Consider the following 20,637-nt stretch of genomic DNA (forward strand, 5'->3'; position numbering starts at 1 on the left):
TCCTGACAGGAAACCGGTGTTCCTGACTGCACAGAGCTGCAAGACGTGGCACCCTAAATATACCACAGCGGGCAGATGATTTTTTCCTTTTTGCTCGTTGTGCACACTTCTTGAAACCTGAAAAATTCAGGCATTACAAATTCAAGTTTTTAGTTGTCGTTGCTGCTCTATGCCTTCATAGGACCAAATGTTTTGGGAAATCTCTGTTTTTGCTTTTATATAGTAAACTGCTGGGTGTGTATTATACTGGAAGAAGTCATGGATGTATAAAGAGAGCTGGATACAATCTTACATGGCATTTTTTATCATGTGGCTCTTCTAGACTACAAAATGACTCATTTCACTATTGAGATACGATCCACTCAGTCAGATAAAATTTCGGAAATTTAGAAGAGCCACACAATTAAGTAATTTTATCCCCATTCAAGTTGGCAGAGATCTAAACCGGTTAGCTGCTCGGCTCATGAAAATCTGTTGTATGCTCGCTCCATGCGCCCAAAGATATGAAAGATTCAGGTCGCTTTATACCTGGGAAGTCAACATTTTTGGCTTCATGAGCTGAACAACTTTCACAGGAATGAACATGGTCCCACCTTTAACGCCTATGCGATTCTCTGTGTATATCCATGCCCTGCAGAAAGCGCAGCGTTATACCATTATAATGCTGCGCTTATTTCATTTTACTTTAACCTGTTTTATTTTATTTTAATTATGTTAAACACTTTGAGTCACACTTGCTGTATAAACTGTGCCACACAAGTAGAGTTGTTGTTGTTCCCATTATTACTATAATTATTGTTATTATTATTATTATTATTATTATTATAAGCAACCTCCTTTTTGCTACAGAGATAAAGGCGATCATGAGAACTGTGGTGCAGAATTTTGCAAAATGCTAGCCTATGCAATGTAAAAAAAATATGGCATTAAAGCTGCCAATCTCAATCACAACTGTTTATTCAATCATGTTTTCATTAACTAAACACATCCTACTTTGACGTCCCTTTTATGGAATATAAAAGTTTCTAAGAACTAATCGTTTCAGTAAGAGCTTTCAGTCAGACCTTCTCTGCTGCAGGTGGGAGGCTCTAAAATGGGAGTCATACGCTACATGGGAGAGACAGACTTCGCCAAGGGTGAATGGTGCGGGGTCGAGCTGGATGAGCCTCTGGGGAAGAATGATGGTGCAGTGGCTGGTACAAGGTACACACACACACACACACACACACACACACACACACACACATACATATTATGTATGCTTCAAGCTCTCCAAATTCCTTCGCTTTTACCCTTTAAAGGGAAATTGGGGGGAAGACTGTGGCTCCATCTGTTCAGCTGTTTGTTCTTTGTTCTTTCATCTGTTTGTCCATGAAATTACACTGACTGACCCACGAGCCCTGAGCTGGTCTGGGGTTTTATTTTATACTTTACATTTATTACATTTATCACATTTATGATTTGCATTTGCTCACCTCACAAAATCCAACAACATTTTTCATAGCACAGCACACATAGCACACTACCCTCCAACAAATGAAGACTGCTTAAAATAGAGAAAATGTGGCTGCAGACATTTTGGAGTACTGCTTAAACTTTAAAGCCATCGGGGGACAAAAAGTCTGTGAAGTAGCCTCGTCACTGATACATCTCTCATGAAGAAAGCCCAGACTCAGAAGCAGATGTTTATTTATTTATTTATCTAAAGATTTGCTCCAACATTTGGTCTCGTATGTGACTTTCCCTTCCAGTATATTTGTAGAAAAGTTTAGGATTCAAAGTTTATTTTTTCAACTTTGTATAAAAACAAAATTTGAACAACAGGCTACAGTGTTCAAAAAGGGAACAAAACCAGAGGGGCTTCATTACTTCTTAGTATGTTCACAATATGAAAAATCGATGTCGATAAGGAAGAGAAAGAAAACAGCAAAACAAAGAGAAACAGAAGTAAAACTTAACATGTTTTGTTTAAAAAAACTGTTAAGTTAAATAAAAAAAGAAAACATGGTCATAACGGTAACTTTTAAACTATTTATGTAATGACAATGTTATGCTGCATAAAAATACAACGGATCCATGAAATAACTGATAGATGATTCTTTAGACAGAATTAATCCAAGTTTTGTGTTGCTGCAGCTAAAGCTTACTCTCATTATTACTTAATCTGCTGGTTATGTTGTTGATTAGTGAACTTTAGTGAATTAGTAATGAATTGTTTCGTCTGTAAAATGTTGGCAAATTGGGAAAAATGCCTCTCACAATGTCCCTGGCCTGGAGGTGACTTACTCAGATGACTTGTTTTGTTTGTCCATCAGTCCCAAAACCAAAGATACTTTATTGTCACTCGTATATGACAACAACAAAAAGCAGCACATCCCTACATTTTAGAGGCTGGAAACAGCAAATTTCAGCCATTTTTTCTTGTAAAACTACTAAGAAGCTCAGTCATTTATCGGCGTATTTGACAATTAATTTTCTGTTGAGTGACTGATTATTCAACTAGTCATTTCAGCTCTGTGTATGAGCAACTAGTAATGCTGTAGCTAACAATTATCTTAAAATATTTATTGTTGTTATTCTTTTCTCCATGTACAATATTGGGCATTTAAAGTCACCATAATGGCTATTTTAAATTGGTTTCTTGATCTATAGTGCCACAGCTGACTTGGATTTTGTTTTAGTATTTTTTTGAGCAGTTTAAAGTTTTCTATTTAATTAGTTACGAAGCAGAGTGTTAAGATAAATTTGGACCTGTTTTGAAAAGAAAATACTTTTTTCCTTCAGACTGTGAGCATTTTTTTCATGCTTAGAAATGTCAGCGTTAGTACCTAGTAACAATCTTTTCTGAATCCCCAAACTAAACACAAAGAGGCACAATATGAAAAACACATATCGTATTGGTAATGTATTTGTAAAGCAGTTGCATCTTCTCTCTCTCCCTCTCATCCTTCAGATACTTTCAGTGTCTTCCCAAGTTCGGCCTGTTTGCTCCGATCCACAAGGTGATCCGCATCGGCTTCCCCTCCACCAGCCCAGCCAAGGCCAAGAAGAGCAAGCGCATGGCCATGGGGGTTTCCTCTCTGGCCCACAGCCCCAGCAGCTCCTCCATCAGTTCAGTCAGCTCGGTGGCCTCCTCTGTGGGTGGACGACCGAGCCGAACTGGACTGGTAAGATGACGGCAGTGTGAGCAGCTGGATGAGTAGATTGATATCACCGTTATATATCTGAGAGTCGTATCAATCCTCTCATCTGCAAGTTACTCCTAAAGCAAATAGCTGTTTTCCCCAAATTTTCCTTTAAAGAAATAAGTCAGTAAGTAAACTTTATATCTATAGTGCCTTTCAAAACCAGAGTTAGAAACTGCAATACCATAAAATAAAACAAGAATGGGGAATGGCCTGAGCATAAAAACATGAGTTAAAATAAAAAATGTCCCCAAAAAATGAAGAAAATAATAGACATGAAAGACTTTTAGTGCTTTTATCCTTGAAGATAAGTTTTTAAAAAGAAAAAAATCTTGAACATAATTAAAGTATCAAGTAAAAAAGTTAAGAAAAAATGTTTCCAATATTTTGATCACCAAGAATAGTTACTAATATATATATTGGGTTTTTTTTATTCATTTTTATTTATAAAAAGTCTATTACAGTGTCTGATTTTAGGTAACTTTCTTTGAATTCACATTGAGAAATTATTCTGTCTACAAATTCAAACAGCAGGATAATAAATTGGGTCATTGTATTGAGATGCTCCCTTATCTGCTGAGCAGTTAATAATTTGCATGTTGCTGCTGTGCAGCGTGAAGCTCTGATTCACTGACTTTGCATTTTGTTACAAAGAGCTTGAGTATCTCTTTCTAACACATGGTGTCTTTAAGTCTAATAACCGTAGGAACGGTTGGCAACAAACTTAAATGAATGGGACATCAGGATATCTCATTGATTTTAGCTCCTGGTTGCAGGCCAGATCTTGGACGGACAACCCTCCCCTTTACTTCCCTTAATTGTTGGCAGCAGTGTCAGACGGCGCTGAGAGCAGCCACTCTGAATTATCAAGCTAATCACGCTGCACAAAATATTCTGACTCACTGTCAGTCCTAAAGATCTTTGGTGCACCGCAGCTCATGTTGTTAAATAATAAGAAAGTAGGATCTTTAATACTAACAACAGCCATCGAAGTATAAAAGACTTGCCTGCAGTCCTGGCTGCAGTACACAATAGAGGTGTGTTCACAAAAACAAGAATTCATGATGTTTTCAACATGCAGCAGCCATGCATGTTGAAGCCTCTGAAGCTTCTGAGTTTTTCACCTGTTTTCTTCAAAATCTCTGTAACAGAAACGCTGCAGAGAAAAACTAATCAGGGTTATTTGTGACACATTATTGATTTTTTATGTACACAACATTATCACTAAGAACTACTTTGGCTTTTAACCAGCATGTTTGTGTTAAAGAAAACTCCATTTTTAATATGATTCTGTTATAAAATAAATGCTAAATAAACTGTATTGAATTGATTTCATACAGTAGGTCAGGCAGGAATCCTGTCAATGAGTGGCCTCTAGTGGTCAAAAGAAATGTTACATCTTTGAGGATTTGATTAACTTATTCCCAAGAACTCAAATATTCCCTGGGAGGATGAAAGGGGTAAAAAAAATCAAACCAGCAGTTTTTAAAGGTTAATAAACACTTGTGTAGCCCATATTATAGAAAATAAGTCTAAAAAGTTCACTTCAGTGTTTACCCAAGATCTTATGCTGCAAAATATGAATTAATAAAACGTTTATTACCATCAAACAAACATTTACTTTTGTCTGCCATGTTCCTACATATATGACATCAACTAGACAACTCACGTACCAAAATTTTGCCAACTTTCTAGTCGTTTTTTATGCAGTCACCACATGAATGCAGTGTTACTCTTGTGTGGACAGCAGAGCTACTCATACAGAAGAATGCGCATTTGCAATTTTATGTGCATAATGACAGTGAAATCACATGAATTTTAACGTAACACATTTTTCTCTTGGGGGTAGCAAGCTTTGCCTTTTCATGAACAACTTACATGAAAGCAGTTGTTATGTCAGGCTCAGTAAATAGGTGTTTTTGATGATGAAGCCTGTGTTTGACTTTACGTTTTCTCATAATCATGAAATATTACCTGCATATCAAAAGGAGGCAAAGCCTGTGACACTGAGATCAAAGCTGTTTGCCCTTCATCATTAAATAATGATATTATTATCTAAAAAAAAAAACAGTTTGTGTCAGAGAAATAAACATTTCAATCTCAACCAGATGTGATCTGAGGGGAAAATATGAAGCTGATTAATTTGTGTCCAATATTTCTAAATTATAAATATAATCTGATCTTATTCCTACTTCATCAATTTTTCTGCCAACATTTTGATCTCTCCACATTTCATACCTTTTTTAACCCTCTCTACCCTTTTCCTCCTGGTTCCCTCATATTCTTTTCTTTCCCTCACCCGCTTTGAGTTATTCTCCATTCTTCTGTTCACCTTTCCTACTGTTTTATGTCTTTTCTCTTTCCAGCTGACAGAGACATCATCACGCTACGCCCGCAAGATCTCTGGCACCACCGCGCTCCAGGAAGCCCTGAAGGAGAAGCAGCAGCACATCGAGCAGCTGCTGGCCGAGAGAGACCTGGAGCGAGCCGAGATGGCCAAGGCCACCAGTCACATCTGTGAGGTGGAGAAGGAGCTGAGCGTCCTCAAGGCGCAGCATGTGCAGGTAGGAGACGGACACAGTGACGATATATCACAATAAAAGCCCTAAACTGAGCCATATACCCTTCTGGTATTCTGTCGTTGTTGCTCAGTGACTTATGCAACACCAATCTGTTGCTTGTCACCTGAACGCCTTTCGTCTTCCGATCCACAGTATGTAACGGAGAATGAGGGCAACCTCCAGCAAGTCAGAGCCATGTTGGCCAGCACACAGAAAGACAAACAGGAACTGGCCAATCAGCTTGAAGAGGAGAAAAGGTAATATTATAGAGTTGTGTTACTTTAACCCTCAGAGATGCTACTTAAATCTAAATATGAATCATTGTTCTGTGTGTATTTAAAATTAAATAAACTCAAATTAGTTTTCATTAAATTGTAGGTTTTTGTTCTCCTTATCTTAGATGTCAAACTTAGTTTTCACATTTTCAGAATTTTACATAATTTGAAATATGGATCATGATCTCTTTCAGACGTTCTTCATTCCACTATAGAGTCTCTAGAATGTATTTTAAATAAACAATTCAACATTTCAGGGGGAAAAAAACTGGACCGAATTTCATTAGGTAAAGAATTAAGGTTTAGGACACGGTTAGCCTGGCTTCGTCCAAGTGAACAAAGCCCAGCAACACATGAGGGATGGATGTTGTAAAAAAATAAATGCCCATCAGTGAAATCTGGGCTCGATTTCCTTCACCCGTGTTACAAAAACAAACAGGGGACTTCCATTGCCATCTCTCACCATGGATGCAGATTCACACGATTTGGATGAAATGACTCTGAAGAACAAAGTGAAGAAAATCTAGTCCAAATATCAGTGATGGGTGTGGTGTATGATTGACAGATAGAGGCTACAAATCAAAGTTATATTGCATTAAAGTACAGTGCATTGATATTTTAAAGAAATGCACGATAACATCAGTTTGTCATCGGCATCGGCAGATATTGGTTTTAAAATGAAATATTGCAAGTGCTTAATATGCTGATTTCTGCTGATATGGCGAACCAATATATATTTATTTATTAATTTTTATCGACAAAGTGAACATGTACAAAACATCAACCCTAAGTTGAAGTATTTTTTCTTATTTTGCACAATGAATGAATATTACTGACACTAAAAAGCATTGTGTTTTATGTCTCCATCTGCTGGTGAGCCATGACAATAAGAGTATGCATGGTCTTTCTGTGAAATCAGAGCTTGTTTTACATTTCTGTTTGTGTACAGATTAAACTAATGAGACATATTGTGTAACTGAAACAGTTAGAGTCACGTTTAGTTACATTTGACAGAGCCAAAAACGGATCCAGTCTGTAAAGCAAGCTTACTTATTTGCTCCAGCTCTAGCAAATAAGCCTTTTTCCCAGAATATTGACTTATTCCTGTAAAGGAATGCAGACAGCTGCATTGCCTCTCATGACTGTTGGGGCAAAATTTCGGCAGTAGAAACCACAAACAAACCACAAGACAGTGTGAGGTTGAGAGATAAATGTTGTCAAGCTGTACTTTATTAGAGCCTGATGAAAACTGCACAGCTTTACGTTTCTGATGTTTTCATCCTCGATCTCACATAACTTTTTTACAGGAAAGTGGAGGACCTCCAGTTCAGAGTAGAGGAGGAATCCATCACCAAAGGAGACCTGGAGGTATTTTTTGCATTATTAATAGCCATAAACAGTTGTGTGGTGGTAGCTGATCAGATGGATGCACTTCTAGTTAGATGGATAGGTTACTAAGGAGGATTTGGGTATACTCTTATATATATTTCATTGGCTTTTGAGCTGATAGGTGGGTATACTGTAAACTACGAGACCTGCATACCCGCGTATATCCTCCACTCCACCACTATCTATAAACTCTATCAGTAATGGAATATATGTCCTTTCACATACTCAGATCCAGTGCATCCTTAAATGTCATGATCACTGTGAAGTTAGAAAGATGATTCGTAAGGGGTTTATGCATGCAGAGAAATATTATAATGTCATCATTTCTGAAGACCACACACACAAACATTTTAAAAGTTTTAATGAGAGGACGATCTGGTTTTGAACCCCTCTACATTGCTGATTGTCAGCTTCTCCTGCAGTGCAGATATTTCATGAAAAGAGAGCAGCAGCTCTCAGTTGCAGCATATTTCAGGATGCAAAAGTCCAGCAGAGGGAGAGGATTTAAAAACTATAAATAATTGTCTGACTTCAGTGAAGGTATCAATTGCAACTTATTTTTAAGCTATAGAAAAGTCTGAAATCCATTAAGTGAGGAACACCGTCTGTCCTTTGTCCTGAGTGTCTCTATAGAAAGAACCTGAGTCGAAGGTGAATGAAATTCGTTCACTTTGATGTGCTCTTGGCTGTCCACTCAAATGTCTGTTTGCTCAGTCTATAGTGACTGAAGTATTCTCAAGACATTTTTTAACAAGTCCTTTAGACAAGAGGCTTGAGACAAAACATGAAAACACAATTTTTTAAAAACTTTAATACTAGAACATTCATTGGCTTCTTTATTAAGGAGCATAATTTTCCAACATGAGTGGAGACCATCGTTACACAAGGAGACGATCTCACTTAAAAATAATGTTTTGTAATGAGAATAAATTAATTAATTAAATGTTAAGTATATCAATGCTGTGCCCATCCACAAATTGATGGTTAATTTTTACCATAAAACCTTGTATATGAGTGCACATTGTACTTCATTCATGCAGGGCTCACAAGGTTTGAACAGTACAGACTTACATGTTTTAAGCAGAGTTGTCCCTCCCTGACACTTCCTAACTGCAAAATGAACATCAGCTCAGAGTCTGAAGATTAACTGACCTAAATCTTCAGCGTCCTCTCGGCGAGGCTCCTCGTCATATGATCAGCTCATTTCAGAGTCTGCGCTCTGATCATATGTTGACTGTCGTTCTGATCTCTATCACTCCCACTTGGATCTGTATGAGTCTCTCTCCCTTTGAGTCTTCTCCTTTTCTATCAGTCTTTTGTTCCTTCCTGCCTCTTTCTTTGTCTCTCTCTGTAGACTCAGAGGAAATTGGAGCGCGCCCATATTCGTCAGCTCGAGCAGAGCCTGCTCCACGAAAAGTCGAGAGTAGAGTTGCTTCAGAAAGACTTAGAGAAGAGGAGGGTAAAGAGCACGAGCCCTCTGCCTGTAGCCTGTGTGGTTCTGCTCCCGTTTGCTTCTTTGTCGATATAACATAAGCAACTCATACTCCACCTGTCTTTGGTGTGCAAAGGCACATCTCATCAAACTATATTTTTATCTAGAATAACTTAGAATTAACACACATTCATTTGTCAGTCTGACCTGCTGTGTCAGTTTGCAGTTTCCAAAGAGCAGTACAGTTACAGTCACACCTGGCGGGGACAATCAGCCTCGGGGCTAATTCTGGCATCTTTACAGTAATGTTTATTATTATCCACTGCCAATGAGGAATAAACTGAATAAAAAACAAATTCAGATTTGATTTAAGGATGCCAACTGCAAGAATGTCCGCATTGTACCCCAGCTGGCCACCAATGTAACTAGATGTTGATACTTTGGTTTTAACATCAGGTGACCAAAATTCAATGTCAGGACAATGTCCAATGGCAACATCAATGTGACACAGAATACTGCAACAGATGATGTTGATATTTTGTTGGTTAAAAGTCTCATGCAAATATCATATGTAGGATCACGACATTTAACTGTAATGTTTAATCCACACAACCTGAAATTACATTGGATACATCATCAACCCAATTTTCATTCCAAACAAAATGTACGTGTCTGACGTAAGAGTCCGGCATCTTTCGGATGTCATATTGATGTCTGGTGCTAGCTGGGTTGTTTCTGCAAAACAGGGGTATGTTACATTTGCATGTAAATTTGTATTAGACATGTTGAAACTTAAAGTTTCTCAACAACGCTGCGGTGAAGGTGTGATAAGGTTTAGGCACAAAATCCACTTGGCGAGGAAGGGGTCATTTTTTGGCTGTAAGCACCCACATTTGGTGGCACAAATGCCACCAGGAAATGCCATGCTGTGCCAGTGAAAAAACACCCATATTTATGCAAACTTTGATGGAAACACAGCAAAAAAAGAAAGACAATGACCAGTGTTGTTTATTGGTCTCAAATGGTGGTCTGCAGCTTGGCAGCCATCTCAAATAGGTGACATACCATCCAGCGCCCTCTCATGATGACAAAATCAGCTTATATGCAGTTTTATGTCACTCTAGAGACATTGATGGGATAAATATGAAATGTGCAAGTATAACGTTTTTTTCTGGTGACTGGGTTGGGCTTTGGTTACACAGACCAGGATCAGTTTATTATTGGTTCTTGGCCTTTTCTTTCACTAGATTTGTTAAAATAAGAAAAACATAGAATATTATTAGTTTTATCCTTTAAAATATATATATGAAATCTGTTGGTTTGTAAAGTGTTGGGTGCCCCATGTTCTGCACTTTTGCAAAAATAATAACAGTCAGAAAAAGCCTAAATGTCAGTAGTGGCTCTAGATATCCAACATGTCACTTATAGACACATAATTTTTACCTTTTACACTATGAAATCTGACAAGTTGATATAAAATAAAATAATCTAGGAAACTGATTTCCTCAAAAAAATGTAAGTAAATATAACTATAAGTATTCATTTATTTAAGATCAACTTGTCAGATTGTACAGTGTATGAGGGCAGAAGAATAAAACAGAAAAATAATGCTAAATCACATGAACATGTATGCAGAATCACTTCATCTGTCCTCTCCTTCATTCTTTCACTATCATATCGTGAATCTCAGTGACAAGTCTCCTCACTGTTGACCATCAGCTGCTTCAGCTTTATACATGTCTTCTGTTGCAGTAGCTGCTGCTGATTTTCTTTAAAATGATGATTTATCCTGTTTATTCAGGTTGGCCTTCAGATCAGTTGCCAGCTGCATTTTGAAATTGCCAATACGTAACATTTATAGCATCCTTTCCTTTTAGTTCTGGTAAAAGTAGTGGGTGAATCCCCTCAAGCTCCATGCTAATGTTTTGAGCAGTTATGTAATTAATAACACATTAGAAAATGATAAATTGTTAATGGGATCCATCGCTGATTCTTAGATAGATGTTTTGAGATAAATCATGGTGGTCATGCCCATTTACCGTCAGCAGCTGAATGTGGCAGCGGATGTCCTTTACGCCACTTTGACATGCAGTGCTGCACTCCAGAGAGGAAGCTTCTTCAATAATAGACAATGGTATCACAAATCAAAGCGTACAAGCTTGTGCTGTCAATTTTCAGGCATCAAAACATAACAAAACACTTTGAAATGCTGGATTCCTGTATGCAGTAAGGTCTGCTTCTGCCAACAGGGAAGATGCTCTCATGATGCAGTATCCTTGAGGTTGGGTAAGAGAACCAAGGTGAAAAAACGATTTGATCTTGTTTTGGCTTTGATCCGCTGCTGAGCTATCTCAATTCTTGACTTCAAATCGACTTCAGATGCTGACATCGACTTCAGATGCTGTCAAGGACATTAACCTTGCATAGACTCTTTTTTTTACTCTCTTACTCCTGTGTGTTGTTGTGCCATAATCTGAATGTTATTCAGGCTTTGACATGAATCGACTAGCAACTACGATGTACGGTAGATTGTTTTCCCAGATGGTTGAAATTAACATCTTTGCACTGTGCAGCAGGTCTTCTCTCTTAATCTCCTTTTTTATGTTAATTGGATGCAAGTGTGGAGGATGTTTGCTGTAGTGTGTGTGTGTGTGTGCAGTGCAGCTGTGTGGAGGTTTGCTGTTGGCTTTATTATATTTGCTTGGCTGCTTCTAGATGATCAGAGAATGGCTGTGCTCTCTTCTCATCTTCCATGTCTTTGCATATACAGTGAGCTGCACAAATATTTGGACAGTGACAAGTTGACCCCTTGGCTCCTTAGCTTCATGTCTTTGGTTGAAAATGATACAATGACTGACTGACTGTCAACTTTAATTTGAGGACAGCGGGATCATAAAATGATTATAATGGCTTGTTTGGACTTTTTAATCAGTCTGTGAAATGCAAACCCTTCAAGGTGCCATTGCTTTGATGGTACTCCTCTTAAATAATAAGCAACTATATTTTTGGCTTGCTAGAGATAACGTGTGTGTGTTTGTGTGTGTGTGTGCTCTCAGCAGGACAGCGACTCTGTCACACTACAGTCCTGTCCAAAACAATCTGTTTTCTGGGCCATCTGCCGGCTCCCCTTAAGGTCACCAATTAGCATGTTTAATCTTTTTTTGTTTGTTTTTTTTTAAAATGTATTTAATACGTACAAAAAAGAATGGGGAAAAATGGAAGTTTGGGCTTTTAGGGGAAGCTAGTGTAACTAATTTATCTAACACAACAAATTCCCATTAATATTTAAACACATAGGAGCTGTTTAAAAACTGACATCTTAGTTGGATAAAATGTCAGTTTTTGTATCATCTTGTGTCTAAGGAGTCCAACAGGGAGCCAGAATGTAACACAGTTTGTCACTGTCCACATGCTTAATGTCATTTATTTGTACTGTATATTCACTGGAATGCACTTGACCGTCTCCGTCTCTTGCAAGGACTTTCAGGTTTTGGTTTTTTTTCTGATTTCATTTTTTCTTCTGTTAAATTCAGTCTCACCTTTTCTTTGAAATGACATCAGCAGTCGCAGGGTCTCCCACCTGCTACGTTTATGTCATTCTTTTAAAAGGCTGTTTTCTTTCTGTTATGGTCACCTGTCAGCAGCAGTGACGGATGTTGTTTCTTTTTCCTCAGCAAACCACTGTTGAGGAGCAGAGTCGTATCATGCAGCTGGAGGAGGAGCTCAGCCTCAGGAGAGCTGAGATCGACAACCTCCAGGCAAAAGTCCGAGGATCTGACACAAGCTCGCAGCAAGCCAACGACAGCGACGCTGCCCCGGGTGCAGACACCCAGTCGGAGACAGCTGTCCCGCACAAGCAGCCGGTGTCTGCGGGCCACGAGCACTACAAGGAGAGCAGCGAGCTTAAAGAGAAGTACGAGGCGGCCTTAGCAGCGAGCCAGCAGGAGATCGAGTCGCTGAAGGCGTTGGTGGATAATAAGAACCAGGAGGTCAGTGAGATGAAGCAGAAAGTTCAACAGGCCACCAAGGAAAACATGGAAATGATGGACACCTGGAAGGTATTTTGCTACTTTCTTTTTAACTTTAACACAAACTGTTCTAAGAGCTTTAGTGAGTGCAGCAGGGTTCACTGGAGCTCATGAAAGTCCTGAAAGTATGTATGCTCACACTCGCTACCCTTGAGACCTCAAATATAGGGGGGATTTCAAAAACCAAGTCTGGGGTCTTAGGGTCCTCCCCCAGCAAAATCTGAGTTTCAGAGACTTTGTTTTCTGCACTCAGATGACTTTTAAAGAATATAAATAACAATATAACAAGTATTCCAGCAGCTTTTTTTTCTTTAAAATACTTATAATTTAGTTTAGTTTTTGGTTTATTCCTCTGGTGCTCTGAAAGTGTAGCTAGGAGAGATGGAAACCAGGCTGTGGTCTCTGAAAAACAGCTGGGTACCCACCAAAGAAAATAAATGTTTAAAAAAAACAATAGAATGTTAAAAAAAAATAGATGGTGAAAATAATTAGATGTCGTTAAAAAATTAGATGGTGTTAAATAGATGGTAAAAAAAAAATAGATGGCGTTAAAATTAAATGGTGAGAGAAAATAAGATGGTGAAAAAAATACTGAGGTTTCAGTGCTTCCTTAGAGCAGAGTGGAAAAGCAAAAGCATAGAAAACTTACATTTTGACCACGGAAACAAAGGATAAAATGAATCAAGCATGTTGATTTTAATCATGTTTTCAAATTTCAATCATTTTGAATTATTGGCTGTCCAAACAATACAATAAACAATTCGTCTTACTTTTCTTTGCAGGGTAAATTTGACACTTTAGTGGTCGACCACCAGCGTTCTTTGGAGGAACTGAAAGCCTCATTGAGTAGCGGTCATACCACTCCAGCAGGCCAAGAGCAGGACGTCCAGGAGCTGCGAGCCGCTCTGGAGAGTCTGAAGATGGAGCACCAGCTGGAGGTGGAGAACCTCAAAGCCAAACATAAGATCGAAGCCGCCATTCTGACCAAGGAGCGTGAAGACTTCTACACTCGTCTTCACGAGGCCAAAGACCAGCTGGCCGAGGGCAACCAGACGTGGAGGACCGAGGCGGAGGCAAAAAGCAGTAAGCAGGCCCTGGAGGAGGCCACCGATAAGCTACAGAAGGCGGAGCAGAGGCTGGCGGAGGTGGAGAAGCTCCGGATGGAGCAGGACAGAAGCACAGAGGAGCTGAGAGAGAGACTGGAGCTGTCAGAGAAGAAGATGACGGACTATCAGGCTCTGCAGAAGGCCCAGGCCGAGAGCCAAGAGGAGATCCAGAAACTGGAGGAGAAGCTGAGGGTGACGGCAAACCAGCTTCAGGCCATCCAGGCAGACCGCTACACGTCCCATGATGCAAATGTGAGTGCCTGTGAAAGAGTGATAAGTGACAAATCCGAAATCCAGCACCAGTCATAGAAATGATGTCATTGCTATGATTTAAGATCAGCTGTCTCAACACTTTGTCTTTTTTTCAGGTGATAGAGGATAATGAAATTTCAGATGAGAAGATGAAGCTAAAACAGAATATCGAAGGTATCAGCATCCATTTGTTTAAATACTAACTACAGTTCCATAAAACAAACCATTTATATACTTTTCTTATATGATTATATATTAATCTTCATATGATTGCTCCCCTAATTTTAAAAAAAGCTAAGTGATATTTGTATTTTTTAGTTGAAGAATTATTAAAACCCCTTCAACGTTCAGTGTAGATTTTGTATGAGTTTATAATTGTTTGATCATAATGTTTATTTTTACATGTGAGGACTAAAGAAACATGACCTTTTCTGTCTCTGTGAGCCATTAAAAGGAATAGTCTGACAATTAGTTTTTACAATTAGTTGCTTATTTATTTATTTATTGATATCTAGTGATAAAGTTGCAGACTGCAACCAAGTGAAACTTCTCCCGTGCACCAAGCGTTTAGGAGAATTTGGGTGGCTGACACAAAAATGCAAATCACCCTATTTGGAGCCAGTGGCGCAAGGATTTATTAATTAATCGCTTAGTGGTCAACTATTAAATTAATCAACAACTAATATGATATCTGATCAAAAAGTATTTTTAAAAAAACCCTCAGAATTCTGATTTTAGCTTCTTAAATGTGAATATTTTCTTTACTCCTTTATGACAGTAAATAAATATCTTTGGGTTGTGGAAAAAACAAGACCTTAGAGGACGTCACCGCAGGCTTTGGGAAAAAATTATTAAAAAAATGTTCACTATCTTTTGATATTTTATATATCAAAACTGTTCATGTAGAAAATGATTAACTGACAATGAAAATAATTGTTAGATGCAGTCCTGTCTAGAACTAGTGTTTGTCTCTTCTGGGCTACTGTAGAAACATGTATGTAGATATAAACAGCTCATTCTAAGCTGATGAGAACACAACATTTCTCCGTTTCAGGTGATTATAAACTAATGAAAACATAGTTATGAATATTGTAATCCATTTCTGCCAGTAGTTGCCCCCAAAATCCTACACACAGGACTTTTGAAGGACAGATTGGGAAATGTAGTTGTCCTCTAAAGTGCTCTGATTAAGACATTGCATCTTTTTTGTTTTATTCATGAAAAAAATCAAAGTGTAAAAACAACAATCTGCTGTTTTAGAGTGGCCACGAGCTGCATTTTTTCTCAGCCAATAACAGTAACTTTAATTTCCCATAAAGAAGAAGTGGCGCTCTTTTTGAATATCAGCATCATGTCTGTCTGTTCAATAAAAGCTGTCAGTGAGCTTCGTTTAGACTAAAGACTGGAGGCAGGGTGAACAGCTGGCCTGGTTATGTACTGGCACCACGAAAGGATTATTTTTTGTCTTTAAACTTTTGCCAGGCAACTAGCAGCAGCTGACGAAAGTTAGTGTGCTCGGCCAGAAAATAACCTGATACATAACCCCTTAAAAACAGCAACTTGTCATTTTACTCTTTTGATTTTGTACCAAATAAACAAACAAGAGTCATGATGTCAATTAGAAACTAATCCTTTCAGGGAAACCAAAGAATTATGGTTACTAAAATTATGACACTAAAATGCACACAGAAGATTTTTAATCTACCAGTATTGAGCAGTTTGCTTTATATTCGTCTCTTAAGTTAGTAAAGTCGATTTTCAAGCAGTCTTAACAGCTGGAATAAAGATGTTAATGGTCTAAAGGCTACAAAAAACATATACTTTTACATATTTTATGTCATGTCAAGTGAAAGATCCCTGCAGTGACATTAGGTGAAAATATGTACCTTTAAACCTTACTTAAAAAGCCTTACATTTGTCCAAAAGCCTGTATCTGTGTGCACTTGTTGTGGTTTGTTTAATATTGTATTCTTCATGCACTTACTGCTGTTTTTTTTTCTTCAGAAACAATGGAGAAGCTGTTGAAAAGGGAAAAAGAGGTTTCGACTCTCACTTCGCAGGTTGAAGCCCTCAAATCCCAGATGGGAGGTAAATGTCATTGTCCGAAAGCGGTCAGCGACCTTTTGCAAGCTCTCATGTCTTTTTCTTGACAGCTTTTATCAAAATAATTAAATATTCAACAGACTGTGTACAAAGATCGTGTCTTTTCACACACAATAATAACAGCGCTAATAAAAACGGTGACAATGCACGTCACGTCTGCATTTCCTCATCAGCCGATTTGGGATTTGTTTTGGAAAAAATCTGACACGTCCTCAATCTATAAACTTGTTGTTTGCGTCATAATGACCTTCATTAGTGTCGTTCTATCATCTCTCTGTACTTCAGTGCAGTGCCCTGTATGTGTCGTGCTGTGTGATGTGCGGTGACTGCAGGCTTCACTTCATTTTCCAGTAGTCATGCTGAGTTCACTGCACAGCGGTTTGTGTTCATCGCCACCGTTACATTCTTTGATCATCGCCGAGAAATCTGTCAAGCGGCTGTCTTTTGAAAACCTAAAATTCCATCACATCAAAAGGATCCAAAACACACTTCATGTAGTTCAGATAATCAAAATGACACACGAGACACACAAGAATACATTGTGAATAATTGAAGAAAAAAAGAACAATATGAGACACAAAGTGAAGAAATTCTTTCATTGCTCTACTCTGTAAACCTCATCTGTGCGGTTTCAGCTGGGGATTCCTATGTTAGCGTTCGGAGTAAAAGTTAGTCCTCTTACTAAGAAGTTCCCTCTTTGTGTTTTTTTTGGATAGTGATGCTCAGCTGCAGTGGAGGAATAGTAACACAAAGAGTTATTTTCACACCAGGAAGACGCTAACATTATTTATTTAGCTAACTCAGACTGCTGAAGCCACATTAAATACTTTTTTTTTTACACAGAATGAGGAATGTGGATTTTATCCCTCATCACTTACATTGGAAGGTATATAGGAAGGTATTTCTTAACCCTTTGAAACCTGGATAAATTGTCTTGATTTATTTCAAAGGCATGGGAGAAAGGCAATAAACAACGTAAGAAGAAATGACCTAGAAATTAAGAAATGAGTAAAAAGCACAAGCAAATTACCTGAAAGTTAGCAGAATTAACATATATTGATTGAACGATTTTCAGCACCTTTTTGGGATATTTTGTAGTATTTTTCTTCTTATTTTTCTCATTTGTGTTGTCATGTCTGCATATACTGTTATTCAGATGTACTAATCATTACCAGATTGTTTATTAATATTTAAATGTAATATTTAAATTTCATGGGCGGTGAGTTAATTCTTAACTCACTGCCCACGTTTCCTCTGGAGCTCTCTGTCACATCTTGTGTGATACTTACTTTATATTTAAATATATATATATGATTACAGCTGTGATTGATCACCTGTTCTGCTTCGGAGGTGAAGTTACGGATGTGGACATACACATAAACACTAAGAAATCTGCTTAAATGTGCACACTACAGTATAGTTTGTTAGTTTACATTTTATTAAGTGTTATTATAGATAATATAATAAATTCTGAATAAAGTGTTACCAACAAGTCAAATTCACTGCAAAAACTTTCTTCTCATTCCTCTTCCACCAGCACTGGAGGGCAAAGTTCGCTCAGGGGAAAAGAAAGCAGAAACCCTGGCCAAGGAGAAGATGCGTGTGGAGGCAGAGCTGGAGTCCATGACCAAGAAGTCCCACGATGCCTCTGGGCAGCTGGTCAATATTAGCCAGGAGCTGCTGAAAAAAGAGAGGTATGGAGACTAGGCTGCATTGATTTTACAATCTGCCTCAGCACTTATTGGGAAACTGGAGTGAAAAATGATATCTCTGTACATGCAAACATGATGCACAAAAATACATTACATTATCAATTTTATAATGGACAGGTACGTGGAGCAAACCAGAAATGTATTGATTTTATTGCACGTATTGTCAACTTGAACATTATTATTTGAAGTGGGCTATTTCATTTTATGTTTCATCTGGATAATCGATATTGCTTATTAGCTCAGCAGGAGTTTCATTGCTTTCAGCATCTACAACAAGAGTTTTTATTTCCCACCCTGCACGATGCACTGTGGTGCAATCAGGACTAGCTTTGTTGTGATGTTGTTGTACAAGTACCAGCGTTTGTTGCATTCATTTGTGAGCAAAGTGAAATACAACGAACTGTCCAGCGCAGGTCGTAATGAGGACGCAGGGAGTTCAGACTCATTGCACTTTCATTTAAATCCTTAAAACACAAGGGAAATGTATTCTGCATTTAAAAAAAATCAACATAATAAAACATATGGTGGAGGAGTAATGCAAAGCAATAAACTTTATAAACATATTCAGCAAGATGAGATGAGCTCAATAGCTGCAGTCAGGAAGGCTAAAGAACCTCGTTATGAATATCCTGCGTACACGGTTCATGTGTCATTAAGTGTTAATGGCACCTATAGGGCCATTAACCTTAATTATTAAGGCCTTAATAATATGATAGATAAAAAGTGGGAAAAGAAATACTACTTCTGTTCCGACTATTACTATTACAAGTAGTGCTACTAATGCCAATAAATAAAAAATGTCCTAAATTACTTCAGAGGTCTTTAAATTTTCTATCAATGTTAAAAAAGACACACACAGTTGTGATAAAACAAATATATGTTTTACTTCTTGGGCAAGACGCGAAACCCCAAATTGCTCCTGGTGGTCATGGCAGCACCCTGCATGGTAGCTGTTAGCCCTTTTCTACCAACATGGAAAAGCTTAAGTTCAGGTTCCTGCATCTAATTTTAAATAATTTGGGGCAGTGGTAATTATAGCATATGTATTGTGGTATGTGTACTGCAATATGTGTATTGTAGTTTGTGCATTGTGGTACATGCATTTTATTGTGTTTTCCATGTTTATAGTGTACTTTATTATCTTAACACTGTCGGTGTATATGTAAAAGCCCAACTATGGACACGAATTGAAAATTAGCAATTGCTATAAACTGTCTGTGTGGTACATCAGTGTCATACTCTGTATTGGAACTATGCTAAATTGCATCCTGCCCATCAATAAATAAAATAAAAATAAATACATTCAAATTCATTTCCACCAAAAAAATTTAATTGAACCCGAGAAGTTGGTTCCCAGCTGGAACAAAAAAATGGTACTTTTTCTTGTGACAACATCGCTGGGCGTGTCATAATTTACAGGTAAAAAGTAGATGGGGAAGACAACAATAGATACATTAAGTGGGAAATCATGGGAAATGCAGTGGGTAATTTGTGGTGGATTTTTAACTTGACAAATTATGATCATTGCAAATTTGCATGAAATTAAAATCACAGACGACCCTCAAATTACTAGATGTCCCAGGTATTACTATTTGTCTAATACTAGAGTACATTTAGACATTTAGACTCAAAAGAGCTGAAAGGAACTGCAGACTTGGTTGGAATTTTGGGGGGGATTTGTCACTGCACGTGACCCCTTCCACATTTTGAAACCCAGGAAGATTGGCTTGATTTCTTTCAAAAGCATGAAGAAGGCAATGAGCAACTTCAGAAGAAATCACCCAAAAATCACCAAGAAAATAGTAAAGAAAGTTACCAGGAAATTAGCAAAACAAACACCAAAAAAGAAACTGCTTGGAAAAAAATGCTCAAAAATATAATAATAAAAATAGTTTTCTAAGCATTTTCCCTTGTTTTTTTTAAATTAATTATTTCAATGATAGTTTTTTGCAGTTTGCGGGACATTTCATGCCAAGTTGCTCAATGCTTTGTTTTTAAAAGAAATCAAACTAATTTGCTCAAGATTCCAAGGTTAACATGCTTGTGAAGGTGTCTGAATGAAACACAACCAGCAGGTGTGATATAGAAACATTGATTAGTGCAGCTTTCAAATGACGCCCTTTTCTCCTCAGATTTCTCTCAGCAGCTGCAGGTTATTATTTCTTGCCTGGCGGCTGATACATTACAGAGGTGAACTGAAATTCTGCAGCTTAAGTTCTGTTAAACTTAATGAGCTCCATTATATTAGCAGCTGAGATGGCAGGTTTGGGAACAACGCACAGAGCTTATTATTTTAAGCTAGCCCCACCTTTTCAGTCTCAACCCACTTTGCACAGAACGCAGCACCACACTGATGCGACACTAGAGGCCAGAGTCTCGAGGTCTCTTCCTCTTGAGTTTAGGGAGCAGCCAGCAGAGGGAAACAACAACTGAGACATCCACTTCTCACAGATTGCATTTAGTTGTTTTTGGCACACTTTTCACCAAACTCCCAAAACCATTATCATTGCTTAAACCCAATCTGCCAAATCTGGCAACATTTAGTAAAACTGTGATAATTGAGGTCATTATTGAACAACCCAAGCGTAAAAAGA

At 38.0% G+C, this 20,637-nt stretch overlaps 1 protein-coding gene across 5 annotated transcripts in view; it reads left to right on the forward strand.

Annotated features, from left to right (window-relative positions):
* clip2 (CAP-GLY domain containing linker protein 2) overlaps positions 1-20,637 on the forward strand; it is a 46,940-nt gene that overhangs the window by 18,848 nt on the left and 7,455 nt on the right. For 3 of the 5 annotated variants that reach the window (XM_042498818.2, XM_042498819.2, XM_042498820.2), the window contains exons 4-14: positions 1,079-1,203; positions 2,954-3,167; positions 5,552-5,749; positions 5,900-6,003; positions 7,329-7,389; positions 8,765-8,869; positions 12,517-12,900; positions 13,653-14,228; positions 14,345-14,402; positions 16,233-16,316; positions 17,869-18,025. In XM_042498818.2, the coding sequence (XP_042354752.2) occupies positions 1,079-1,203; positions 2,954-3,167; positions 5,552-5,749; positions 5,900-6,003; positions 7,329-7,389; positions 8,765-8,869; positions 12,517-12,900; positions 13,653-14,228; positions 14,345-14,402; positions 16,233-16,316; positions 17,869-18,025 (2,066 nt within the window). Of the gene's footprint in view, positions 1-1,078; positions 1,204-2,953; positions 3,168-5,551; positions 5,750-5,899; positions 6,004-7,328; positions 7,390-8,764; positions 8,870-11,091; positions 11,143-12,516; positions 12,901-13,652; positions 14,229-14,344; positions 14,403-16,232; positions 16,317-17,868; positions 18,026-20,637 lie in introns of all 5 variants that reach the window. The other 2 variants (XM_042498821.2, XM_042498822.2) reach the window with 2 other exon arrangements.

The sequence above is a fragment of the Plectropomus leopardus genome, chromosome 15 (assembly GCF_026936395.1).
Source record: "Plectropomus leopardus strain MGB_pleo_1.0 chromosome 15, ASM2693639v1, whole genome shotgun sequence".
NCBI lineage: Eukaryota > Metazoa > Chordata > Actinopteri > Perciformes > Serranidae > Plectropomus > Plectropomus leopardus.